The 27,870-nt window shown below is 45.0% G+C and overlaps 2 protein-coding genes across 4 annotated transcripts in view; one reads left to right on the forward strand and one right to left on the reverse strand.

The window, feature by feature from the left end:
- The window catches only part of KHDC3L (KH domain containing 3 like, subcortical maternal complex member), a 100,886-nt gene that overhangs the window by 66,678 nt on the left and 6,338 nt on the right, over nt 1-27,870 (forward strand). The window contains exon 2 of one of the 3 annotated variants that reach the window (XM_034962376.3): nt 17,408-17,481. The exons of 1 other annotated variant lie outside the window; for it this stretch is intronic. Coding sequence is in view for 1 of the 2 variants with exons in the window: in XM_034962374.3 (XP_034818265.1) it covers nt 17,754-17,773 (20 nt within the window). In the remaining variant the exon portion in view is untranslated. One more of the 3 variants, XM_034962374.3, reaches the window with a different exon arrangement.
- DPPA5 (developmental pluripotency associated 5) lies at nt 17,794-27,517 on the reverse strand. The gene has a single exon (XM_063604942.1). It carries the CDS (start codon nt 24,277-24,279, stop codon nt 23,506-23,508), a length of 774 nt encoding a protein of 257 aa, XP_063461012.1. The 5' UTR covers nt 24,280-27,517; the 3' UTR covers nt 17,794-23,505.

Raw genomic sequence — 27,870 nt, forward strand, 5'->3', positions numbered from 1 at the left:
TCCAGCCTTTTCCAAGTTGATTGCCCAAGGACTTCTAACATAATATACTCTTAACTATTTTGCACCACAGACTTCTTTGAAAATATATATGCTGTTGACTCTTTCTGGAGAATATTGCACACATAAAATTTACCAACAGATTTCATTGGTTCTTGGGTTCTCCTGAAGCCGATCCATGGTTTGTAAATTAAGAATTGCTGATGTGGGCAGGGCATGGTAGCTCACACCTGTAATCTCAGCACTTTGGGAGGCCAAATTGGGTGGATCACCTGAGGTCAGGAGTTCGAGACCAGCCTGGCCAACATGGTGAAACCCCAGCTCTACTGAAAATACAAAAATAGGCCGGGCGCGGTGGCTCACACCTGTAATCCCAGCACTTTGGGAGGTCGAGGCAGGCAGATCACAAGGTCAAGAGATCGAGACCATCCTGGCCAACATGGTGAAACCCTATCTCTATTAAAAATACAAAAAAAAAAATTAGCCAGACATGGTGGTGGGCACCTGTAGTCCCAGCTACTCAGGAGGCTGAGGGAGGAGAATCACTTGAACCCGGGAGGCGGAGGCTGCAGTGAGCTGAGATCACTCCACTGCACTCCAGCCTGGGTGACACAGTGACACTCTGTCTCAAAAAAAAAAAAAAAAAAGAAAAGAAAAGAAAATACAAAAATAAGCCAAGCGTTGTGGTGCATGCCTGTAATCCCAGCTACTCAGGAGGCTGAGGTAGGAGAATCGCTTGAATCTGGGAGGCAGAGGTTGCAGTGAGCCAAGGTCGTGCCACTTCACTCCAGCCCAGACAACAGAGCGAGACTCCATCTCAGAAAAAAAAAAAAAAAAGAATTACTGATATGACCCATGAAGGGAACTCATTTTCCTCATAATTTTTGGACTGCCACACATTGCTACCTTTAGTTCTTTGAAGGCTTACATTTTTAAAATTAAAACCTATGTATTAGTAGAGCTTTATCTTCACTGCCTCCATGAAACCTTTTGTGACCACAATGACTACAAGTAATTCTTTCTCTGTTGAATTGTAAGCTGCAGAATAGACGAAAATGTCATTGTACACTGTATTCCCCTCACATTGTGTTATGCTCTGATGTGCTATGTTTAGCTATCTGCCAGAGATGGATAAATTATAAAACTCATGTGTACTACTTAAGTTTCTATCTTATACTGGTTTGTCCAGAACAACTAAAAGGATTTAGAAAATTAAAAAACAAAAAACAACAACAAAAAAACCCTGTGGTCAGATGTTCAATCTTTGGCCGGGAGTGGTGGTTCACACCTGTAATCCCAACACTTTGGGAGGGTGAGGCAGGGGGATCACTTGAGGCCAGGAATTCAAGACCAGCCTGACTAATATGGCAAAACTTCATCTCTACTAAAAATACAAAAAAAAAAAAAAAAAAAATTAGCTGGGCATGGTGGCACATGCCTCCCAGCTATTCAGGAGGCTGAGACACAAGAATCATTGGAACCCAGGAGGCGGAGGCTGCAGTGAGCTGAGATTGCACCACTGCACTCCAGCCTGGGTGACAGACTGAGACTCCTTCTCATAAAAATAAAAATAAAATAAAAAATTAGTCAAGTGAGATGGCATGTACCTACAGTTCCAGCTAATTGGGAGGTAGAGGCAAGAGAATCTCTTCTGCTCAGGAGTTCAAAGCTATAGTGAGCTATGACTGTGCCACTGCACTCCAGCCTGGGTGACAGAGTAAGACCCCATCTTGAGAAAGAAGAAAGAAAAGAAAAAGATGACCGAAAAGAATTGGCTGATTATCTTTCTACCATGGACTTAGTCCCTAACTAAAAATGAAGAAAGTTGGCTATTTACAACATGTAGAAAAACACATCAACAGAAACAATCCTTCATAGCAAACCCATGAAAATAAGAGGATCTGGAATGGAAGGAAAACCTCATAGTTAAGGTTGGCAGGTAAAATATAAGATGCTCAGTTAAATTGTATAAGTATCTCCCAAATACCTAATATTTAAGGATTTCCTTTCAACAATTGACATCACAAAGTTAACAAATGGGTGACAGATTTGAAGAAGATACTTGTAATACACACAGACACACACACACACACACACACACACACACAACTAAACTAAACATTGATATGTAAACCATGAAAGGAATCCTTGCAAATAAACAAAAACAGGATCTGGATCCCCATAAAATAATGGCCAAAGAACATGATTAGGTAATTCACAGAAAGGGAAAATAAATGACTTACAAGTATATCAGATAATATACCTAACTGCTAGGAAATGCAGGTTACAACAATAAGGCACAGAAAAACCAAAGTCAGAGGACTGACAATATCTCACTTCAAGACTTAGTATGAAAGCTTGGCTGGGTATGTCTCTACTAAAAATATAAAAATTAGCCAGGCGTGGTGGCGAGCGCCTGTAATCCCAGCTACTCAAGGGGCTGAGGCAGGAGAATCGCTTGAACCCAGGAGGCGGAGGTTGCAGTGAGCCAAGATCGCACCACTGCACTCCAGCCTGGGCGATGGAGCAAGACTCAGTCTAAAAAAAAAAAAAAAAAAAACCACACACACACACACACACAAAATCTATTTTTTAAAAAATGATAGTAGGTAAGACAAGCTTCAGCCCATTGCCCACCTTGTGGGTATAAAAGGGAAGCTTGATCACTGGTAGAGATTTGATAAAGACAAGTGTAGAGAGCTTCAGAAGTACCACTCAGAGAGCTTGCCCTGTGTCCTCTAGAATTTGGGAATGGGGAGGCTGGTAACTGACCCATGCCTAACTAGTCCTAAGGCAAGAGGCTGGCCAGCTACCCTAGCTCCCACAAGCAAGACGTGTCTTCAGTGAGAAGAGGTTACACGTCCATGAAAAGAGGAGCAAAGGCAGCTGCTTCCTGTGGACCAGATTGGAGCCATCGTTTGTTGTCTTGAAAAGGACACCCGCAAGATGGCCCAGGCCAGCAGAGTGGATGTGGTGGAAGCACAAAGCAGGCAAGAAGAAAAAGAGCAAGGATTCAGTTCAAGAGATAAAGTGAGTGATTTTGAGAGAAATCATGTTATGTGCCAGGCTGCAAAAATGATTAGACAGGGTTCCTGTCTCTGTGCTTTCAAGCCATTGGAAGGTAAGTGGGTATTTAAATAATTTCAATATAGCATGATGCTGAGGAGGTTAGATTTTATCCTGTAAGGCTCGGATGTCAGTGCCACTGAATGATTTAAGGAGATTTCACAATCAGATTTGGTGGCAATGTGAAATAGAGTTATGATGGGGCTAAATATGGAGGCAGAGAAAACAGTTAGATCAAAACATCAATTGCTAAATTCAAAATCAGTGTTAAGAGCCTGACCTAAGAAACTGGTAGTAGATACGGAAAAGAAAAGGCAACTCAAGAAAAATCTGTGCAAGAGCCAAAACCCTGGCAATGCCTGAAAACTGATTTGATTTAGGAAATGCGGGTGATAAAAAGAGTGAAAAATAACAAAATAAGATACTATTTTATTCATACAGACTGACCAAAAAAACTGGGTATATGAAAATTTTGAGAATGGGAAGAAACTGACACAATGCATTTTTGGCAGAAATGAAGACTGGTACAGACATTCTGGTGCTCAATGTACTCATATTTAGTAAAATTGGGTGTGAAAACCATAAACATATCCTACATCACAGAAAGCACACTCTGGGAAAATTATCTGAGAAATTTCCCCATGTGCCCATAGAGGATACTTATCACAGCAGTTTGTAGAAGTAGGGAACTAAAAGCAATCTAAATATCTAACACTAGGGTGAAGTATCAGTAAAATATGTAATGTTGGCCAGGCATGATGGCTCACACCTGTAGTCCCAGCACTTTGGGAGGCCAACAGTGGTAGATCACTTGAGGTTAGGAGTTCAAGACCTGCCTGGTCCACATGGTGAAAACCCATCTCTACTAAAAAATACAAAAATTAGCCAGGCTTGCTGGTGTGTGCCTATAGTCCCAGCTACCTGGGAGGCTGAGGCAAGAGAATCACTTGAACCTAGGTGTTGGATGTTGCAGTGAGCCAAGACCACACCACTGCACTCCAGCCTGGGTAACAGAGCAAGACTGTCTCAAAAAAATAAATACTCCGGGCCCAGTGGCTCACGCCTGTAATCCCAGCACTTTGGGAGGCCAAGCCAGGTGGACCACAAGGTCAGGAGTTCGAGACCAACCTGGCCAATATGGCGAAACCCCATCTTTACTAAAAAATACAAAAATTAGCCGGACATGGTGGCGCGTGCCTGTAGCCCCAGTACTCAGGAGGCTGAGCCAGGAGAATCGCTTGAACCGGGGAGGCGGAGGTTGCACTGAGCCGAGATCCTGCCACTGCACTCCAGCCTGGGCGACGCAGTGAGACTCCATCTCAAAATAAACAAATAAATAAATAAAATAAAGAAATAAATCTCCAGGCGCAGTGACTCACGCCTGTAATCTCAGCACTTTGGGAGGCCAAAGCAGGCAGATCACGAGGTCAGGAGATCGAGACCATCCTGGCTAACACAGTGAAACCCCGTCTCTACTAAAAATACAAAAAAATTAGCCAGGCATGGTGGCGGGCGCCTTTAGTCCCAGCTACTTGGGAGGCTGAGGCAGGAGAATGGTGTGAACCCGGGAGGCGGAGCTTGCAGTGAGCCGAGATTGTGCCACTGCACTCCAGCCTGGGCGACAAAGCGAGACTCCATCTCAAATAAAAAAAGAAAGAAATAAATAATGTAATGTGTGCTTTGGAACACAAAGCAGCTATTAGAAGAAATAAAGATATGCACAGAAATATATAGAGGGCTTAAGGGGGTGGTATTATATTTTAAAAGTAAGAAAGAATTAAATCAGCCAGGCATGGAGGCTCACCTTGTAATCCTAGCACTTTGGGAGGCCAAAGCTGGAGCACCATTTGAGCCCAGGCGTTTGAGATAAGCCTGGCCAACATGGTGAAATCCCCTCTCTACAAAATATCAAAAATTAGCTGAGTATGCTGGCGTACACCTGTAATCCCAGCCACCCAGGAGGCTGAGGTGGGAGAATCGCTTGAGCCTGGGAGGTTGAGGCTGCAATGAGCTGAGATCATGCCACTGCACTCCAGCCTGGGCAACAGAGCAAGAATCCGTCTCAAAAAAAAAAAAGAATTAAATATATAAGACAGTAACATCTGTGTAAATGTTAATCATATACATACACTGAGCCATACAATATTTTAACAGGGCCAGGCACAGTGGCTCACACTTGTAATCCCAGAACTTTGGGAGGCTGAGGTAGGCGCATCACCTCAGCTCAGGAGTTTGAGACCAGCCTGGGCAACATAGTGAGACCATGTCTCTGCAAAAAAATTTTTTTAGTCAGGCGTGGTGGTGCGCACCTGTAGTCCCAGCTACTCGGGAAGCTGAGATAGGAGGGGATTGCTTGAGCCCAGCAGGTCAACGTTGCAGTGAGCCATGGATTGCACCACCGCATCCAGCCTGGATGCCATAGCAAGACCTTATCTCAAAAAGAAAAAAAAAAGATAACTAGACAGTGAAGAAACTAGACAAGGCTGGCCGGGTGCAGTGGCTCACACCTGTAATCCCAGCACTATGGGAGGCCGAGGCGGGTGGATCACGAGGTCAGGAGATCGAGACCATCCTGGCTAACACAGTGAAACCCCTTCTCTACTGAAAAAACAAAATACAAAAAATTAGCCAGGCATGGTTGCGCGTGCCTGTAGTCCCAGCTACTCAGGAGGCTGAGGCAGGAGAATCGCTTGAACCCAGGAGACAGACATTGCAGTGAGCCGAGATCGCGCCACTGCACTCCTGCCTGGGTGACAGCGTGAAACTCCGTCTCAAAAAATAAATAAATACATAAATAAATGTCCTGAATCTGGTAACTGTGCTATACTTATATAAGAGATGATCCTTGTTCTTAAGAAATACATACTGAAGTATTAGGCCGGGCGCAGTGGCTCACTCCTGTAATCCCAGCACTTTGGGAGGCCGAGGCGGACAGATCACTAGGTCAGGAGATCGAGACCATCCTGGCTAACATGGTGAAACCCCGTCTCTACTAAAAAATACAAAAAAAATAGCCGGGTATGATGGCGGGGGCCTGTAGTCCCAGCTACTCGGGAGGTTGAGGCAGGAGAATGGCATGAACCTGGGAGGCGGAGCTTGCAGTGAGCCAAGATCGCGCCACTGCACTCCAGCCTGGGCGACAGAGCAAGACTCCGTCTCAAAAAAAAAAAAAAAAAAAAAGAAATACATACTGAAGTATTGAGGGATAAATGGACACAATATAGTCAACCTACTCTCAGATGGTTCCAAAAAATAATAATATATTACATATGTGTGTGTATGAGAGAAAGGAAGAGAAATATGAGTGAGAAAATATATGTTGTGAAATGTTTATAAGGGTATATGGAAGTTCTTTGTATTATTTTATCTGTGAGTATGGAATTATTTCCAAATAAAAAGTTTAATTGTTTTGACATCAAAACACAACAAACTAAGAAATTCATCAAAATATGGAAGGTGGCTGGGCGTGGTGGCTCACGCCTATAATCCCAGGACTTTGGGAGGCCAAGGTGGAAGGATGGCTTGAGCCCAGGAGTTCAAAATGAGGAGGAACTCGCCAGGAGCGGTGGCTCACACCTGTAATCCTAGCACTTCGGGAGGCCAAGTCAGGGGGATCACAAGGTCAGGAGTTCAAGACCAGCCTGGCTAAGATGGTGAAACCCCACCCGACTAAATTAGCCGGGCGTGGTGGCGGGCACCTGTAATCCCAGCTACTTGGGAGGCTGAGGCAGAGAATCACTTGAACCCAGGGGGCAGAGGCTGCAGTGAGACGAGATCGCCCCACTGCACTCCAGCCTGGGCAACAGAGCGAGACTCCATCTCAAAAAAAAAAAAAAAAAAATATGAGGAGGAACTCAAGTGATCCTCCCAGTTTAGCCTCCCAAAGTGCTGGGATTACAGGCATGAGCTGCCTCACCAGCCGCTTAGTCTTTCTTATAAACCTTTTTTAACCTTAAAGAAATAATTTAAGAACTAATATCATTTGTGATGAAAAATGCTTATTTGAAGTTCAATATTTTCTTCAATTTCACCCCAGTTTTTCTTTCATCTATAAAATTCAAGTAAAACTAATTTCAATAATGTTCACATGTTAGTGGTAACAATTTCTACTAGTAATGGGATGGGTGCTGTTTCTACCTTCATCTTTATACTTTTCTGTTCTGCTTAAAATGTGTTATACTGCATTAACTCAACTTTACAAGAATAATTAAATGATCATCCCATAAACAGGAAAGCAAATATGTAAGTGCATCAAGTTTTTTAAGTTGTTGATTTCTGATGGTGAGGATGATCCTTATAACTAGGGGGGTGTGTGTGTGTGTTGTGCGTGTGTTTTATTTTCAAAAAAAGATAGGAAGGCATCAAAATATATATGGTGCTCTGAACAAGAAACAAGTGTCTTATACAAGTGCCTCTTTCCTCCCAGTCAATATCCCCTAGGCCAGGTCGGGCACGGTGGCTCACGCCTGTAATCTCAGCACTTTGGGAGGCTGAGGCAGGCGGATCGTCTGAGGTAAGGAGTTCCAGACCAGCCTGGCCAACATGGTGAAACCCCATCTCTACTAAAAACACAAACAAATTAGACGGGTGTGTTGGTGAGCACTTGCAATCCCAGCTACTCAGGAAGGAGGCTGAGGCAGGAGAATCACTTGAACCCAGGAGGTGGAGGTTGCAGTGAGCTGAGATTGTGCCATTGCACTCCAGCCTAGGCAACAGGAACAAAAACCCCATCATCAAAGAAAAAAAAAATTCCCTAAACCAAAATGTGATTCTCCAGATAGGTAGTGTCCTTGTCAATATGGTGGCAGGAGTTTTTGGCATGTCCTTGAGGGAAACTAATAAGGGCTTCTCTAGGCGTCTCCAAAGCTGCTGAATGTGCTTTTTTTTTTTTTTTTTGAGACGGAGTTTCACTCTTGTTGCCCAGGCTTGAGTGCCATGGCACAATCTCAGGTCACCGCAACCTCCACCTCCTGGGTTCAAGCGATTCTCCTGCCTCAGCCTCTTGAGTAGCTGGGATTACAGGCATGCACCACCACGCCTGGCTAATTTTTTGTGTTTTTAATACAGAGAGGGTTTCCCCATGTTGGTCAGGCTGGTCTCGAACTCCCAACTTCAGGCGATCTGCCCGCCTTGGCCTCCCAAAGTGCTGGGATTATAGGCATGAGCCACGGCTCCCAGCCCCAGGGCACATTCTCTTGATCATGGTGATGGTTTCATGGGTATATGTGTATATATATCGATAGTCAAAATTCATCAAATTGTACACTTTAATATGTGTGATTTATTTCATCAATTATACCTCAGTAAATCTGTTGAAAATGCTCAAAAGCAAAACAAAATAAATAAACAACTAGATACCCGTACATATCTGTTAGAAAAGCTATCATTTTTGGCTGGCCACGATGGCTCACACCTATAATCCCAGCACTTTGGGAAGCTGAGGCAGGTGGATCACTTGGGGTCAGGAGTTTGAGACCAGCCTGACAAACATGGTGAAACCCCATCTCTACTAAAAATACAAATATTAGCCAGGCATGGTGGCGGGTGTCTGTAATCCCAGCTACTCAGAAGGCTGAGGCAGGAGAATCGCTTGAACCCAGGAGGCAGAGGTTGCAGTGAGTCGATATCACGCCATTGCACTCCAGCCTGGGTGACAGAGCGAAACTTCGTCTCAAAAACAAAAAAAAAATTAGCCCAGTGTGGTGGCTCGTGTCTGAATTCCCAGCTACTTAGGAGGCTGAGGCAGGACAATCGCTTGAACCCGGGAGGCAGAGGTTGCAGTGAGCTGGGATCACATCATTGTACTCCAGCCTGGGCAACAAGAGCGAAACTGTCTCGAAAAAAAAAAAAAAAGCTAACATTTTTAAAATGATGACTTACCATGTCTCCCCCTGGCAGGCACAAATTAAAGGATTTATAATAGTAAATTGGGGATGAAGTAAAGTACAAGTAGCCAATATTCCTCTCCATACACAAAATCCTCTGGGACAGTAAAAGATCTTAGTAATATCTACAAAGTACCAAATAACAATAAAAAATATTCCTATAAAAGCCCTGTAATAGAATGTTACAATAGGGCTCTTTGTAGTTTAGCCTGAGGCCCCAAATCTAAGAAAAATAGATCCAAATACCCACACATTCTATTAGAGGAAGCTAGAGCATCTATGGAGGGCTTGCAAAGGGGTTGCTTGGCAAAAATCCAGCTCTACCAGCATTAGCCCATCACCCAACTCCAGTCTATGTACAGAAGGCTAAAATTTTAATGAGACAGTAAGGATTTCTTTAGAAAGATTGTGTTCACTCCCATGAGAGAGGCAAGGGATACTTCCCCAACCTCCTCCCAAGCTAAGAGAGGGGTCTTCAGGAGAACTACCAAGATATTTTGTTCTGTGTCCTCTAGAATTGATGGATCACAGAGTCTAGTAAATAGCTGATACCTGAAATAGTCTACAGGCAAAAGGCTGGCCAGCTGCCCCAGTGGCAAAGCAAGGGGAGGTGACTAGAGTGGAATAGGCGGTGCTTCCCCTGCCGGTGGGCAAAAGTGCATGGCCTAGAGAAGAGAGCCAGCGTGAGTCATCCTGAGAAGAAGTCAGCCCAAAGAATTCCAAGGAGAGCATACATCCACTCCAGCTTTTGCAGTCCTCTTAGGAGGTCTTCAGAGATCCCTCTACCAGGGCCCTCTAACAGCAGGTTACCATCAAGAGTGAAGAGACCTCAGATTGAGTGGTCATTTATGATGCCCTCTATCCCCTGGCTGATATGAAACTGTGCTGGACATTTTCATTTCTGAAAGTGAACCCCACACCCCCTACCCCCCCACACACACACACAAAAGGCTGTGAAACCTCGTTGAGATTTCATTTAGGAGATGTGGAAGAGTAATTTGACTGAGCAAATTGAATGGTGAATAGTGAGATTTGTTTTGTTTTGTTTTGTTTTTTTGCATGCACTGAGCCAAATCCAAGTCAATAAAAACTAGTTACACTGGTAATACCTATTAGATACAAAAACAAAACTTGTTTAATGTGTCACTAGGCCATTTTGTAATTTTGTGAACATCATAGAGTATACTAACATAAACTTAGATGGTATAAACTGCTACAACCCAGTCTATACGGTGTAGCCTATTGCTCCTAGTCTACAAACCTTTACAGGCATGTTATCATACTGAATACTGTAGGCAATTGTATGCATTCCATCATTGACTGAATCATCCTTACACGGCAGTGCGTGACTGTGTTTGAGTGCTTAACCACCTGCCAGATGCCTTTCTAAGCCTTTAACATATTAACTCCTTTGATCTTCACAACTTCAGGAGGTACTACAATTATTACCCTTATTTTCAGATGGAGAAACAAAACACAAAGAGTGTATCTAAGGACATACAGCTACTAAGTTTCCATAATGCTCAGTCACTTCCTTGTAGATAGAACAAGCAAAGAAAGCTCCCCTTCTCCACAAACACAACCCAGAGCAATTCTTTTCCTTATTAGATTCATGTTTGTATCATTTAAACAAGACCTGGGCAGGTGCGGTGGCTCAAGCACATAATCCCAGCACTTTGGGAGGCCAAGGCAGGTGGATCACCTGAGGTCAGGAGTTCAAGACCAGCCTGCCCAACATGGTGAAACCCCATCTCTACTAAAAATACAAAACTTAGCTGGGCGCGGTGGTGGGTGCCTGTAATCCCAGCTACTAGGGAGGCTGAGGCAGAAGAATCGCTTGAACCTGGGAGGCAGAGGTTGCAGTGAGCCGACACCAAGCTACTGCGCTCCAGCCTGGGCGACAGGGTAAGACCTTGTCTCAAAAAAAAAAAAAAAACAAGACCTATGCTGATGAATGGAGAACACTTCTTGTGTTCTCTTAACCTCCAAGGTAGAAAGGAGGCAAGAGTCACATTAACTGAATTCACTTATTTTTAAGCCAGTGGCTCTCAATCTTTAGTGTGCATCAGAATCACCTGGAGGACCTGTTAAACCATGGGTTACTAGGACCCACCCAAGAATTTCTGATTCAGTAGGTCTGAGGTGGATCTGAGAATCTGAATTTTTTTTTTTTTTTTTGAGACGTTGTCTCACTTCGTTGCCTGGCTGGAGTGAAGTGGAGCAATCTGCCTCACTGCAGCCTCTGCCTCCCAGGTTCAAGCAATTCTCCTGCCTCAGCCTCCTGAGTAGCTGAGATTATAGGTGCCTGCTACCATGCCTGGCAAATTTTTTTATTTGTGGTAGAGACAGGGTTTCACCATGTTGACCAAGCTGGTCTCTAACTCCTAACCTCAAGTGAGGTCTTTCCAAAGTGCTGGGATTACAGGTGTGAGCCACCATGCCTGGCCTGAGAATCTGTGTTTCTAACAAGTCCTCAGATGATGCTGGTCAAGGGGCCACTTTGAGAATGACGGTATTAGGACCCTTAACTTCCTCAACTTCAGTTTTCTCACTGATAAAATGGGCATAACAATAGTGATGTTGTGTCTATTAATGGAGACATGGAAGAGGAAGTGCTTAGTTAATTGTACAGCTATAGAGGAACATGGTTAGCAATTACTATTATTGCACATTTGACTTTAAGAGTGAATGCTAGGCCAGACTCAGAGGCTCACACCTGTAATCCCAGGACTTTGGGAGGCCAAAGCAGGCAGATCATTTGAGGTAAGGAGTTTGACACCAGCCTGGCCAGCATGGTGAAACCCCATCTCTACTAAAAATACAAAAATTAGCTGGGCCTGGCAGCCTATGCCTAGTCCCAACTACTCACGAGGCTGAGGCAGGAGAATCGCTTGAATCCAGGAGGCAGGGATTGCGGTGAGCTGAGATCTTGCCACTGCACTCCAGCCTGGGGACAGAGTGAGACTCCGTCTCACCAAAAAAAAAAAAAAAAAAAAAAAAACCAGGTACGGTGGCTCACATCTGTAATCCTAGCACTTTGGGAGGCTGAGGTGGGTGTATCACCTGAGGTCAGGAGGTGGAGACCAGCCTGGCCAACATGGTAAAACCCCATCTCTACTAAAAATACAAAAGTTAGCCGGGCATGGTGGTGGGTGCCTATAATCCCAGCTACTCAGGAGACTGAGGCAGGAGATCACTTGAACCCAGGAGGCAGAGCTTGCAGTGAGCCAAGATCACACCGCTTGACTCCAGCCTGGGCAAAAGGGCAAAACTCCGTCAAAAAAAAAAGAAAGAAAAAGAAAGAGAGAGAAAGCAAGCAAGCAAGAAAGAAAGAAAGGAAAAGAGAGGGAAGGGGAGGGGAGGGGAGGGGAGGGGAGGGAAGGGAAGGGAAGGGAAGGGAAGGGAAGGGAAGGGAAGGGAAGGGAAGGGAAGGGAAGGGAAGGGAAGGGAAGGCAGCTGATGCTGCGCTATGGTAAGTGTAGATGTTTGATCTTTCAGACCTTACCATAGCAATCCATATTCAAATATGTGGGCATAACGAGGAACTCAGTATCATATGGAATGAAGGGAAGACCATCTTCACGTGTTAACTCCTCATCCAATCTGCCAATACAATAAATTTTCTTATGTATCTTGCCAAGAATAAGAATGTTTCCCACACATACATACACACACTGGAGTTTCACTGTATACAAATTGTTGTTGTTGTTGTTGAGATAGAGTTTTGCGCTTGTCACCCAGGCTGGAGTGGAATGGCATGATCTCAGCTCACTGCAACCTCCGCCTCCCGAGTAGCTGGGATTACAGGTGCCCGCCACCACACCTGGCTAATTTTTTGTATTTTTAGTAGAGATGGGGTTTTGCCATGTTAGGCAGGCTGGTCTCGAACTCCTGACCTCAGGTGATCCGCCCGCCTTGGCCTCCCAAAGTGCTGGGATTACAGGCGTGAGTCACCGCACCTGGCCCACTGTATATAAATTTAACTGATCCAAAGATCAGCGAGAATTCCTTTCAGCTACCCAAAGTGTGAATATCCCACTGGGCTGATATATGATAGATGCACCTGAAAGCAATAACTGTGATATATGTTGTATGGCAGACAAACCTGAGAGCAGTAACTTAAGAAATGAAAGTTGCCATGTAGCACTTGCTGCCAGGTGGGTGCTAAATGAAGATGCTATATAAACGGCATGCTTTTTGCAAATGGTTGTTGTTCTCCTGTCCAGTCCACTGTCACTGGACTGTCCCTGTCTGTAAGTTCCCCCTAATAAAACCCTATGTCTCCTCCACTGGCTCCAGGTCTCTTCTTTGACTTCTTGAACCTGGTGCCATCCCTACTGAAGTTAATAGGGGTCTGGCACTACAGCTGACTGTTGGAGATATATATTATTCCAAAACCTAGGCATTAAATGCAGGCAAATTAATTCATATAATGTTCAACTTTTAGAGAAATATCTAGCTATGACTAATCATGAGGAATTTTGTACTCACTGTATTTTTGCACTAATTTTTGTACTAACTATATTTGGCACCTTTAAGCTAAAGCCCCTTAAAAATGCAAGTAGGTGGTATCTCCCTTTATATCCTGCACACAAGATTACATTTGTTAAACTGCTGTGTCAGAAAGTTCTCCACATTGAGCCAGAATCTGCATCCACAAACTTCCAAACACTAGAACTTATTTTGCCTTCTAAAATATCACAGAATAGTTCACAGTCATCTTTTGTTGATGATAAAGCCTTCAAGATGTTAGACAGATGCCTTCTCTCACTGCACCCTAATCCTCCTTCATTCATCTTTTGACATTATCTTAAAAAATTATGCTTACTGTTAAAGAAAATAATTCAAAATTAGTAAGCTTGCTTTTAGTTAAATAAAACAACTAATTTCCCTTCTTCAGGACATACTGAAGTTTTGCATGAAGGACATGACCCCTCAATCCTATTTACATTACCAAATGACTTGCTGGTAGATAATCATATCCGAATTCAAAAGACTAAAAAGTTTCTCTTTGGAGTAAAAATTAAAGAAACAAGAATTACCTCAAAAAGTTCCCCACACTCCTGGCCCTTCTCTCTAACCCAGAGATCTGTGAACTACATTTTTTTCTTTCACACGCAGCACCCCCAGGCCATGCAACAAGTATATGAACAAAAAGGAACCACTTCAGAAACTAGAAATGGGACCTTCAGAACCATGTGGGCTGAGAACCAGCCCTAGCTTTAGCCCTCAGCCTCCCAAATGTTCAAACCAAAATATGATAGCCATTACAAATAAGGCTGCAAAGGACATTCTTTATAAAACAATTCCTAGAAGGTTGGTTTTTTTGGGGGTTTTGTTTTTGTCTTTGTTTTTTTGTTTTGTTTTGTTTTTTTCATTACCTCAGCTCATTGCAACCTCCCATTTCCCAGGTTCAACTGATTCTCCTGCCTCAGGCTCCCAAGTAGCTGGGACTACAGGCATACACCACCACACCTGGCTAATTTTCATATTTTTAGTAGAGACGGGGTTTTGCCATATTGGCCAGGCTGGTCTTGAACTCCAGACCTCAAGTGATCCGCTCTCCCCGGCCTCCCAAAGTGCTGAGATTACAGGCGTGAACCACGGTGCTTGGTCTCCTAGAAGTTATCTTGAATTGTAGTGTTGAGATGCAGAATATCAGGAACTTTTTCCAAATGGCATCAGTTTAAAGGTCTGCCAAACTCACAGGTGAAAAAACGCATTTAATTGTGTCGGTGTACATTTCTAAGCTAGAGGCTGAATACTTTCTCTCAGAAGCATGTGGGTTATTTGCATTTCTTCATTTGCTGATTGTTCTGTTATGATATACCTACTGAGGATGAGCGCGGTGGCTCACGCCTGTAATCCCAACATTTTGGGAGGCCAAGGTGGGCAGATTAGCTGAAGTCAGGAATTTGAGACCAGCCTGGCCAACGTGGTAAAACTCTGTCTCTACTAAAAATACAAAAATTAGTTGGGTGTGGTGACATGTGCCTGTAGTCTCAGCTACTCAGGAGACTGAGGCAGGACACTCACTTGAACCAGGAGACAGGGAGGTTGCAGTGAGCCAAGATCGAGCCACTGCACTCCAGCCTGGATGACAGAGCAAGACTCTGAAGAAAAAAAAAAAAAGAAAAAAGATATACTTACTGATTTTTTTTGAGATGGACTTTTGCTCTTGTTGCCCTGGCTGGAGTGCAATGGCACTATCTCAGCTCACCGCAACCTCTGCCTCCTGGGTTCAAGCAATTCTCCTGCCTCAGCCTCCCAAGTAGCTGGGATTACAGGCATGCGCCACCATGCCCGGCTAATTTTGTATTTTTTAGTAGAGAGGGGGGGTTTCTCCATGTTTGTCAGGCTGGTCTCGAACTCCTGACTTCAGGTGATCCACCTGCCTCAGCCTCCCAAAGTGCTGGGGATTACAGACGTGAGCCACCTCACTGGGCCTACTTACTGATTTGTGAGAATTATTTAACTACTCATGTATTAGCCACTTGCTCGTCCTTATATTGCTGATTTGCCCCTCACCCCACCTCATTTTGACTTTTTTAAAAGAATAGAGGCCAGGCACGGTGGCTTACACCTGTAATCTCAGCACTTTGAGAGGCTAAGGTAGGCAGATTGCCGGAGGTCAGGAGTTCAAGACCAACCTGGCCAACATGGTGAAACCCCCCTCTACTAAAAATACAAAAATTAGCTGGGCGTGATGACACACACCTGTAATCCCAGCTACTCAGGAGGCTGAGGCAGGAGAATCACTTGAACTGGGAGGTGGAGGTTGCTGTGAGCTGAGATTGTGCCACTGCCCTCCAGCCTGGGCAGCAGAGTGAGACTCCATCTCAAAAACATTAAAAATATAAAAAAAGAATGGGGCTTTCCAATTTTTTTAGCTCCCTGATCTAGTATTATTTTGATTTATGATTTCTGCCTTTGATGTTGGGTTTATAGAAGCCTGATTATATAATTTATTATTTAAATATTTTTTTCTAGCAGGTTTTTTTTTTTTTTTTTTTTTTGAGACAGAGTCTCGCATTGTCATCCAGGCTGGAGTGCAGTGGCGCCATCTCAGCTCACTGCAAGCTCCGCCTCCCGGGTTCATGCCATTCTCCTGCCTCAGCCTCCCGAGTAGCTGGGACTACAGGTGCCCGCCACCACGCCAGGCTAGTTTTTTGTATTTTTAGTAGAGAAGGGCTTTCACTGTGTTAGCCAGGATGGTCTCGATCTCCTGACCTTGTGATCTGCCCGCCTCGACCTCCCAAAGTGCTGGGATTACAGGTGTGAGCCACCGCGCCCAGCCTTTTCTACCAGTTCTTACATTTACATTTTTAATTTATTTTTTAATTTATTTTTTAGAGACAGGGTCTTGCTCCATCATCCAGGCTGGAGTGCAGTGGTACAATCAGAGCTGACTGCCAGCTTCCAACTCCCGGGCTCAAGCAATCCTCCCACCTATCTCAGCTTTCCTGAGCAGCTGGTACTACAGGCATGTTCCACCACACCCAGCTAATTTCTTAATTTTTGTAGAGATCTGGTCTTGCTATGTTGCCCAGGCTGGTCTAGAACTCCTGGCCTCAAGCAATCCTTCCACCTTGGCCTCCCAAAGTGCTGAGATTACAGATGTGAGCCACAATTTTATTTTTAGTTTACAACAGGAACCTGGGGGTAGGGGGGTAAATCAAATAATCCTAAGTAATCATTAATCTTGGAAAATCAAGTTATAGGGCTTGAGTGAGAAGTGCCATCCTAACCAACCAACATCTTCTCATCACCCAGATGTCAGTAGGCTCTGCCAGCCTACCCCACCCACAAAATCACCATCCTGAACATGGGATAGCCCCTGACCCCAGCACTTGATTATCTGTATTCTTTAAAAGACAGATGGGTCTGGGACTCTTCTCATCAAAATTTACTAAAGCTTCAAAAAGAGATAAATTGTCTATCTGTTCCTCTTTTTAGTTCTTTTCCCTCCCACAGACCCCAAGCCCTGTTTTCTTTTGCCCTAATACTCCTGTTTCTTTTGCCCTACTTGTCCCCATTAAATTCCCATGCCTGTGAAAGACGTTTAGGCTAGGAGCCCTATGTTGCACATTTTCTTCTCCTTTTATAGTGGTACAATGAAATATTACAGTCATCTCTCCCTATCTGAGAGATTTGTTTCAGCACCCCCTCTCCCATACCAAAATCCACAGATGTTCAAGTTCTTAATGTAAAATGGCATGTTTACATATAACCTATAAACATCCTCCCCTATACTTTTTAATAAATTCTAGATTACTAACAATACAAATGCTATGTAAATAGTTACATTGTATTGGGGTTTATTTGTATCTTTACTGTTGCATTGTTATTGTTTTCTTTCTGAATATTTTTGATGGGAGGTTGGTTGAATCTGTGGTTGCAGAACAGCGGATACAAAGGTTTGATCGTAGTTCATTTGGCTCTTTTGTTTTGTTTTACAGCACTGCTCCTCGCAGAACAGGGCTAACTCATGGGCAGTGATCCCAGGGTCAGCTAATTTGGCATTTTCATGAAGGTAAATCTTATCTATCCCCAATGTAACAATATTTAGACTGTTGAAGCTAGAAGGAAAAGAGGAATCCCATGAAACTAAGACCAGCTTTTGACAATTGGAGTGAAGTTTGGACAACCTGGTCCTTCCCTTTCTGCAGCAGAGATTGCAAAATGGCTACAAGACTTGGTGCAGCAGCCCCTCTCTGGACAAATTCCAACGCTGGAATTCTAGTGCCATACAGATAACTCCTCGAAAAAAATATTTCTGCCTCTGATTAGTTACTATACAATTTAATGTTCCAAATTTCTTTCATGTAAGTAACACTCCAGACACTTGTTTTCTGAAAATAGTCTCTGAAATCCTGAAAATGTTCGTGGGCCACATTTTCATTTTTGTTTTCTTCCTAAAACACCACTCCTGAGTATGTAGCAAAGCAGACACTCAACAAATATATATATAAATTTTTTCTTTCTTTCTTTCTTTTTTTTTTGAGGAGTCTAGCTGTGTCGCCCATGCTAGAGCACAGTGGCACAATCTTGGCTTACCACAACCTCTGCCTCCTAGGTTCAAGCAATTCTCCTGCCTCAGCCTCCCGAGTAGCTGGGATTACAGGCGCCCTCCACCACGCCCAGCTTTTTTCTATTTTTAGTAGAGACGGGGTTTCACTGTGTTGGTTAGGCTGGTCTCGAACTCCTGACCTCGTGATCCGCCCACCTCAGCCTCCCAAAGTGCTGGAATTACAGGCGAGAACCACAGCGCCCAGCCTTCAACAAATATTTCAATAATGCTATTCAACAAATGAGTGGATGGGAACAGTGGAGAGACAGGGCAGAGCCATTAGAGAAGAATCAGGATCCAAACGGATCCTAGGATCCTAGCTGCCAGGGACAGGGAAACAGCTTATCTGAGTGGTTCCGGGTGGTTCCATAGTCACCTCCTGCTCAAAACCTTTGGATGGGTTACCTTTGCTCTCTGCAAGGTCTGCGAGGCCCCGGGGGGAACTGCCTCGCTCCCGTTCCGGCCATGCCCCAGCCGGCTCAACCTTCTGGCCTAGCCACCATCCTGTTCCCAGGGCTGCACTTCCCTTCCTCCTCGCCTGGCTCACTGCTGCCGGTCACTCAGATCTCACCCGAGGTGACTTCCTTGGGGGACCGTCCCTGACCTCCCTGCCCAGGTCTAGTCCCCAACATTTCAGCCTCCCAGCACAGCACCGGTGTTCATTTCTCGGATTCTTACATCCATGTGGCTCCTAACCAGACCGGAAGCTCCCGGAGGGCCCGCCTGTCTACGGAGGTTGGGAGACTTGCTCCAGACCACCCTGCAGGCGGCTTCAGTCCCAGGAAACCTAACAGCGCCTGCCTCGGAGCCCACTTGGGAATGAGTTGGGCATAGGTGACCCCGCGGGGCCCTGCGAGGAACACCCACACCAACTCCGGCTTCCCCTCTCCCGCTGTATCAGCCCACCCAAAGGGTAAAAAGTCTCATAGGGCCCGGAAGGGCGCGGTGGCTCACGCCTGTAATCCCAGCATTCTGGGAGGCCGAGGCGGGCGGATCACCTGAGGTTAGGAGTTGGAGACCATCCTAGCCAACATGGCAAAACCCGGTCTCTACTCAAAATACAAAAATTAGCCGGGCACGCCGGCGCGCGCCTGTAATCCCAGCTACCTGGGAGGCTGCGCAAGAGAATCGCTTGATTCCGGGTGTTGGCGGTTGCAGTGAGCCGAGATCGTGCCACTGCACTACAGCCTGGCAACAGAGTGAGACTCCGTCGCAAAAAATAAATTAAAAATAAAAACATTTCATAGGGCCCCCAAAGAAATCATGTATACATTTAAATGTAAGACATAAATACTGGGAGGTGGTGTGATTGGTGGGATTTCAATTTCCTTAAATGGACAATGAGAATATTTTGAGAATTCAGTTAATAAAAGAGCCCAGCTTCTAGCCCCGTGGAGCTAGAAGCTCTCAATCAGCGTTAGCTATTGTTATTATTATTAGCCACTTTAGGGTCGGAGGATTACACTTGATTGGGTGTTTATCGCTTGTTATTTAAAGGCTTTCTTGGACTAAGCACTTGTTTTATCTCCTCTCCAAAACTCTTCCATCCCATTGTCAGACCCTCCTTAGGGCAGACCCCTCTCATCTGCATTACAAGAAAGCTTGAGGTTTCCTGTAATTGTCGCACTTAACCTTGGTGGAAAGCTGATCACCAGCTGCAAACTCAAAGAAAGAAATCCGCTCCAAGGCAAACACTGCTTTTCACCTTCAGACTTTTACTTCCAAAATTTTACCTATGAATTTTCTTAAAGTATTTTATTGCTGTTATTTTTGGTTTGGGGGGTTGGGAGAGGGGAGCTGAAAAATTTTCAGTCCAGGACTTGCATGGAATTTATGGCAGATTCTTAAATTTCCCTCTTTTGCTACCATGATTGATACCTACTCAAAGTTTTCTGCATTTAGAAACTCTGCCTTTAAGAGGGAACTCTAGGCCAGGCACGGTGTCTCATACCTGTACACTCAGAGCTTTGGGAAGCCAAAGCAGGTGGATCGCTTGAGATATTGAGTTTGATACCAGCCTGGCCAACATGGTGAAAACCCATGTCTACTACAAATACTGAAGAAAAAAAAAAAAAAAAAGCTGGACATGGTGGTGCATGCCTGTGATCCCAGCTACTGGGGAGGCTGAGGCAAGAGAATCACTTGAACCTGGGAGGCAGAGGCTGCAGTGAGCCGAGATCGTGCCACTGCATTCCAGCTGGGTGACAGAGGCTCTGTTTCCAAAAAAAAAAGAAAGAGAGAAAGAATTCTAGACTTAAAGAACAAGGCCGTTAGTTTTATGTGCTTGATTTACACTGCAGAATTGGGGTTTCAAAAGTATCTGGTCTATATTCCCACATAGAGTCTTTCATGGCCAACTGATTCTCTGAAGGGTGCATTAGATGAGGGTCATCTGAGGGTGCTAACAACCAACTGTTAGTCCATAAAGCAAATTCAAGCTATCAGCACAAAAGACAGGGAAACTTCATCAGATTCAACAAAAAAGGGTGAGGCAATGGGGAAATAGGCAATCTCTATGATAATATTTAGCAAAATTATGTTTTTCCCCTTTGGACCAGCAATTCTCCCTCTGGGAATTTAACCTACAGACATACTACTGGCAGACTTGCAAAACAGTGGTATTGTTTTGGGCACAGTGGCTCACACCGTTAATTCCAGCACTTTGGGAGGCCAAGGCGGGTGGATCACCCGAGGTCAGGAGTTTGAGACCAGTCTGGCCAATATGGTGAAACTCCATCTCTACTAAAAATACAAAATTAGCAGGGCATAGTGGCCCACACCTGTGATCCCACCTACTCAGATGGCTGAGGCAGGAGAATCGCTTGAACTCAGGAGGCAGAGGTTGCAGTGAGCCAAGATCACGCCATTGCACTGCAGCCTGTGACAAAAGCAAAACTCTGTCTCAAAAAAAAAAAACAAACGTTATTCAACGTATTCATCTCACCTTTGTAAAAGCAAAAGATTGGGAATAAACTCAAAAGTCATTTTGTAGAGAATTAAATTGAATAATACCCAGCTGTAAAGGAGGGAAAATAATCTACACGTATAATTCCTTATATTTTTAAAAAACTCTTGAATGGACATTCAAGAAAATATTGCTTATTTTTGGGAAGTAGGAAATGTATGATATGAAATGAGATAGGAGGGAGACGTCTATCATTTTAGATTTTTTTTTTTTTGAGACAGTTTCCTTTCACCGAGGGTGGAATACACTGGTGCGATCATAGCTCACTGTAACCCCAAGTTCCTGAACTCAAGCAAACCTCCTGCCTCAGCCTCTTGAGTAGTTAGGCCTACAAGCATGTGCCACTGTGCCCAGATAATTTTTTTTTTTTTTTTTTTTTTTTTTTGAGACGGAGTTTCTCTGTCACCCAGGCTGGAGTGTAGTGGCACGGTCTTCCTCAGCCTCCCAGGTTCAAGCGATTCTCCTGCCTCAGACTTCCACATAGCTGGGACTACAAGCACCCGCCACAACGCCTAGCTAATTTTTGTATTTTTAGTAGAGACAGGGGTTTCATCATGTTGGCCAGGTTGTCTTGAACTCCTCACCTCGTCATCCACCCACCTCGGCCTCCCAAAGTGCTGGGAATACAGGCGTGAGCCACCAACGCCTGGCCTTCCTTCAAAATCTTGAGCAGGAGCCAGGCTGAGTGGTCTAGGACCTTCCAGCCACAGGTCTCAGGGCTGGGATGGGGGAGGGTCAAAATGCCAGTAGGGTACGTGACTGATCCCTTGGTCTCCACTCCAAATAAACCTCAATAGCATGCCAAATGTGCCTTTGTCTTCTCAGGGACCCACAAGTGGTATGGCATCTAATGGTCCCAGAAACTGCACCCAGGACTTCCAGGGGGTAGAAAAACAATGCATTTACAAGACTTTCATGGCCTTCCCTCTTTGAGTCTTCAATGATGAGAACCTTAGAGGATAGGACTGGAAGCTGGAGTCCCTCCTCCCTCAGAACCTGTAATACAGGAGTCTACTCCAGTCCTGCAGTAGAGGAAGAGTAGCCTATTATTCATACATTCAAGAAATAATGCCCATTGTGTCAGACATTGTTTTAATACTTCACAGATTTAGGACATAGTCTTATCTCATTTAATCCTCACTGCAACCCAATGAGGTAGATATAATTATCCCCATATTACAGGTGGAGAACTGAAGCACAAAGGCTAACATATGCCTGGTTCCCCAGCTAATAAGTAGCTGAGTTAAGATTCAAACCCAGGTATTCTAGCTGCTGTCCGTTTCTTACAACACGATCCTTAACCACTATGTACTATACCATATTGCCCCTCTTAAGAACAACAAAAAAATCAATATCCCTGCCTTGTTGGAGTTTAAATCTTAGGAGTAGAGAGGAGGAAAATGACCAGTTAACACTATCGGTCGAGTTTATAAATGCCATAAAGAAAAAATAAAGCAGGTTAAGCAGACTGTAGAGGAGAGGATCTCCCCTGAGTATGGACCACCTGGGAGAAGAGAGCAAAACCCTTTGAAAATCTGAGATTTCGGCCGGTCACGGTGGCTCACACCCGTAATCCCAGCTACTCACCGGTAATCCCAGCTACTCACCCGTAATCCCAGCTACTCGGGAGGCTGAGGCAGGAGAATTGCTTGAAAGGGGTGGGGGCGGGGGAGGGGGGTCGAGGAGGTTGCAGTGAGCCAAGATCGCTCCATTGCACTCCAGCCTGGGCGACAAGAGCAAAACTCGTCTCCAAAAAAAAAAAAAAGAAAAGAAAACAAACAAAAAACACACACAAAACATGCTACACTAACAATGGTTCTGACTTCCCATATTTTTGTTGGACACATTTGCTTTTCAGCTTATATACAAAATGTCAACCTATTATAGAGTTGTTTTCAAGTGAGCCAGGTCACTTGAGACAATCATCACATCTCCCATAGGTTTTTAGTTCAGTGCTGCATCTCAGGACCCTGGCTCCTCCACCCTTTTTGACACTAGCCAAGTGTGCCTTTGGACCCTCATTTTGTCTTTGGAGGATTTCAATTAAGGGTTAAGCTCAGGGCCACACCTGAGCTGTGCTTCAGAGATATTTAAGGTAGTACCTACAATCCATCAACCACACTGAACTATCAACTTATTTAAAACTTTATTGTTATTTTTAAAAATGGGAAAAAATGAAGAAAAAACACTTTTTATTGACAACCATCAAAGAAATATTCACAACAAGACTCAGAGCCAAGGGTTTTCCCTTAACTCTTTAAGGGAACAAATGGTTTTCCCTTAACTCTTTAGGCTGGAGCAGATTTTAAAACAAGCTTAAGGAATCACTCTAGCTCTGGCCACAACCTAATCTCTGCATCCTGGCTTCATTGCATTGGCTGGAAGCTGGTTCACTTCATCCAAGGGCCTAGTTCGAGGGCATTCATGGCTTCGGCAAGTTTGAGCATCCCTGCACCAGAAATAGCAACAGCGGCGTGAGTCTGGGGGAAAATAGTAAGCGCCCGGACTGTTCTCCGCCTCTTTCAGGGTTCGTTTCTGGGACTTCTGATCCAGGCGTTCTGGGCCTGAGAGTCAGGCCCAGAACCTTGGAACCCGAGACTACTCGGCCCATTCGAACATTCTCCAAGAAACTGAAGGGGGCGGGGAGACGGTTGAGATAGCTCAGATAACCCTGCCCAGTGGGTCCAGCACCAGCCGCCTTTCACCATAGTCTCACCCCTGGGTCTCCAAGACCGACGGCCGGCACTCTGGGGCCCCCATTCCCAAAGGGGTCTTGGGAAGGCCCAGATGCCAAGGGCACCCCTGGTGACGCCCAAGGTGCTGGCAGCGAGCAAGAGAGGAGAAAGAGGAGAGGGCTGGAGGAGAGGCGCGAAGCGGCCCCCGCGAGCCTGTGTTCCGCGTACCCAGTCTCTGGGCCTCTCACCTCGCTCCTGGCGCTGGCGGTGCCACTCAGCCATGGACTGGAGCATCCACTTGGTCCGGAGCTTGTACAAATAGGAGCCGTAAACCACGACCTCGGTGAGGTCTGAAGACTCCAGAGCCTTCAGCTCGAGCATGGCCTTGCTCACCTGCTCGATGTAAGGGATTCGAGATCCGTCCGGGCCTGTTGGGGAAAAGAGATGAGATCCCCGAGCCGGCTGAGACTCCCGAGCCGGGGCAGCCCGCCAGTACTGGGCACACTCACCGAAAATGGCTTTCAGCAGCCGCGTCTGGACCTGGAACACCTCTGGATCTTTCAGGTCTTCGGGAACTTTCACCCACGGCGGGATATGTCTACGTGCCGGGAGAGTTCCCATCTTATGACCCTCACAACCAAAACCACTCTCCAGCGCAAACCAGGCCTAATCACACCGGCCGAGGCTCAGGGGTGATAAAGCCTCGCACCTGGTGGCCCCGCCTCCGGCCAGGCCCCGCCCCCGGCCCGGGCCAGGACCCTGAGTCCATGCCCCGTCGCCCTGGCTGCGGTCCAGCAGGTTGCCATCTCTTCCGCTTCCCGCGACTTCGGGAGAGCCTCACCCGGGCCCAGCTGTCTCCAAGTTAACTAGGATTTCCACCTGCATTGACCTGTGTCTTTCGCACCAGAATCCCATGGGCTTGGGAATGGCTGGGGGCAGGGCGCTCTTGCCTCGTCCTCTAGGGAACAACCGGTGGGACCTGAACCTCGGAAAGCGGGCGTCCAGGCTTGAGGGTGCGAGGACCACCCAGTAGCTGCCGAATCGAGTTCCTGCCTCACACGTTCCAAAGAAGGGTCCGTATCCCCTCGGCCTTAAGGAGCAGGACCCGCGGCTCCACTTTGCTGGCGACCCGGACAACGTCCCGGGAACTCTGGAGGAACTCTTGCCATTGAACAAAAGAGAAAACCGAAATTCGGAAACTGATTATCTTACCTGAAGGGATTAGCGTTCTTCGAAGCCCCTGGCTCTAGAGTCTTTGAACCTACCCGGATTTTAAAGCTCACCTGTGCCCTGCCTGTGCACTCCAGCCAAAACCGGTCCAGGCTTCTGGCTCCTCTGTAAATAAATTTGGTTTATTCGTTTTTTAAACATAGTGTTTGGAGCGATGCACTGGAATCACTCGATGAGAGTGTGATTTCACGGTTTTATGGCTTTACAGATGGTGATTAAGCTGGCATTTCCAGTCCTGGTAACATCTAATGTCCCCTCAGCTGTCCATTATTGAGGGTTTCTTAAGGCAGACCTCTTCACACACACACACACACACACACACACACACACAATGGGTTCTTTTGCAACCACCAGTGTAGTTAATTTAGAAAATGATCATCAATAGCTAAAACTATCAGATGAAGACTGTTGAGGAACTAGACAGTCACAAGTTTGGAAGCCCTAGGCACAGATTATGAATTGCAAAGGAGAAAAAAACATTCCCTTACAGTAGAGACTTGGAAGAAGCCACCTTGACCAAAGTTAGCATCACCAATAATGGGACAAATGGATTTCTGGTTCAATATCTGAAAAACAAAAAGAGGACTGTTTTATTAATTGACTAAGACACTAAATGCTGTGTGCATAGTTCAAATAATTCTGAATCAAAGATGGGGGATGCATTTCAGGACAATGAAGGAAATTTTAATATGCCCTATATTTCAAAGTAGTATTAGAAACTTCTAAAGTTTAGAACTTCTAGAGTGGGATAAGTGTACTACAGTTATGTAAGATAAGGTCATTATTCTCAGGAGAAACATGCTAAAGTATGTAGAGTGAATTGGGTTTGTTTTTATTTTTATTATTTTTTAAATTAAATTTAAATTTTTTGAGACAGAGTCTCACTCTATTGCTCAGGCTGAAGTGCAGTGGCGCGATCTCTGCTCACTGCAACCTCCACCTCCCGGGTTCAAGCGGTTCTGCTTCAGCCTCCCCAGTAGCTGGGATTACAGGTGCCAGCTACCATGCCCGGCTAATTTTTGTATTTTTAGTAGAGACAGGGTTTCATCATGTTGACCAGGCTGGTCTCGAACTCGAACTCCTGACCTCAAGTGATCTGCCCACCTCGGCCCCCCAAACTGCTGGGATTACAGGCATGAGCCACCACACCTGGCCAAATAATCAAATATATATATATGGAGTCTTGTTCTGTCACCCAGGCTGGAGTACAGGGCACAATCTTAGCTCACTGCAACCTCTGCCTCCCGGGTTCAAACAATTCTCCTGCTTCAGCTTCCTGAGTAGCTGGGATTACAGGCACCCACCACCACATTGGCTAATTTTTGTATTTTTAGTAGAGATGGAGTTGCACCATGTTGGCCAGGCTGGTCTCGAACTCCTGACCTCCTGATCTGCCTGCCTCAGCCTCCCAAAGTGCTGGGATTACAGGTGTGAGTCACTACACCCAGTCATAATAAACTTTCAATTTCCCATCTCCCATTCCACCTGCAGCCCAAGCTCCCTTTTTCCTGTGACCCAGACTCTTATGAAAAGCAACCCTCACTTCTACTTCTGTATACCTTACTTATTCCTAAACATGTTATTCCATGGTACCTTCCTTTGCATTTCAAGAAAAGTCACTCTGGACCTGCACTGTCCAGTACAAAAGTCACTAGTCACATGAGGACTGGAAATGTGTCTAGTCTGATTTGAGATATGCTGTAAGTGTAAGCTACATGTAAAATTTTGATGACATTAATACCAAAAATTTAAATATTCTCATTAACAATTTTAGACTGATTATATGTTAAAATTATAATATTTTGGTTTTTCCTTTTCTTAAATTTTTTTTCAGTTAAGACAGGGTCTTGTTGGCTGGACGGGGTGGCTCATGCCTGTAATCCCAGCACTTTGAGAGGCCAAGGCTGACGGATCATCTGACCTCGGGGTTCAAGACTAGCCTGGGCAACATGACGAAACCCCGTATCTACAAAAAAGACAAAAATTAGCCAGGTGTGGGGGTGCATGCTTGTAGTCCTAGCTAATGGGGAGACTGAGCCACAAGGAACTGCTTGCGCCCAGGAGGTGGAGGTTGCAGTGAGACAAGATTGCGCTATTGCACTCTAGCCTGGGTGACAGAGTGAGATCCTGTCTCAAAAAAAAAAAAAAAAAAAACAGGGTCTCGTTATGTTGCCCAGGCTGGTCTCAAACTCCTGCTCAAACTCCTGCACTCAAGGGATCCGCCCACCTCAGCTTCCCAAAGTGCTGGGATTACAGGCACAAGCCACTGTGCCCAGCCAAAATGATAATATTTTGGATATATCAAAGTAAATAAGATATAATATTCAAATTCATTTCACATGTTTTTTTCTACTGAGGCTATGAGAAAGTTAGTATTATTTGTCTCTCATTCTATTTCAGTTGGACAATGTTGCTCTAGATGGTTTCCTAAGATATAATATTCAAATTCATTTCACATGTTTTTTTCTACCGAGGCTATGAGAAAGTTAGTATTATTTGTCTCTCATTCTATTTCAGTTGGACAGTGTTGCTCTAGATGGTTTCCTACAACTTTCTAAGTATCTAATCCAAAACTCTTTTATATGTACATAATTCATCATGCCTAGCTAATTTATTTTATTTTATTATATTTTTTAGACAGAGTTTCGCTCTTGTTGCCCAGGCTGGAGTGCAATGGCGCGATCTCAGCTCACTGCAACCTCTGCCTCCTGGGTTCAAGTGATTCTTCTGCCTGAGTAGCTGGGATTACAGGCATGTACCACACACCCAGCAAATTTTATATTTTTAATAGAGATGGGGTTTCTCCATGTTGGTCAGGCTGCTCTCGAACTCCCGACCTTGCCAAGGAAAGAACTCTTGCCAAGGAAAATGGGATTGAGAAATGCTGCATGTGGGAAACTTGAGCCTGTCCTTGCATTTATCCCATGTGATCCTGGATAAAATCCACTCTCCCTCCTCCACAGCATGTTGAATGTGTCATCT

The sequence above is a fragment of the Pan paniscus genome, chromosome 5 (genome assembly GCF_029289425.2).
Source record: "Pan paniscus chromosome 5, NHGRI_mPanPan1-v2.0_pri, whole genome shotgun sequence".
NCBI classification, from domain to species: domain Eukaryota; kingdom Metazoa; phylum Chordata; class Mammalia; order Primates; family Hominidae; genus Pan; species Pan paniscus.

Coding starts and splice junctions, on each gene's coding strand:
- DPPA5 (XM_063604942.1), bottom strand. CDS start 24,279: ATGGGAACTCTCCCGGCACGTAGACATATCCCGCCGTGGGTGAAAGTT.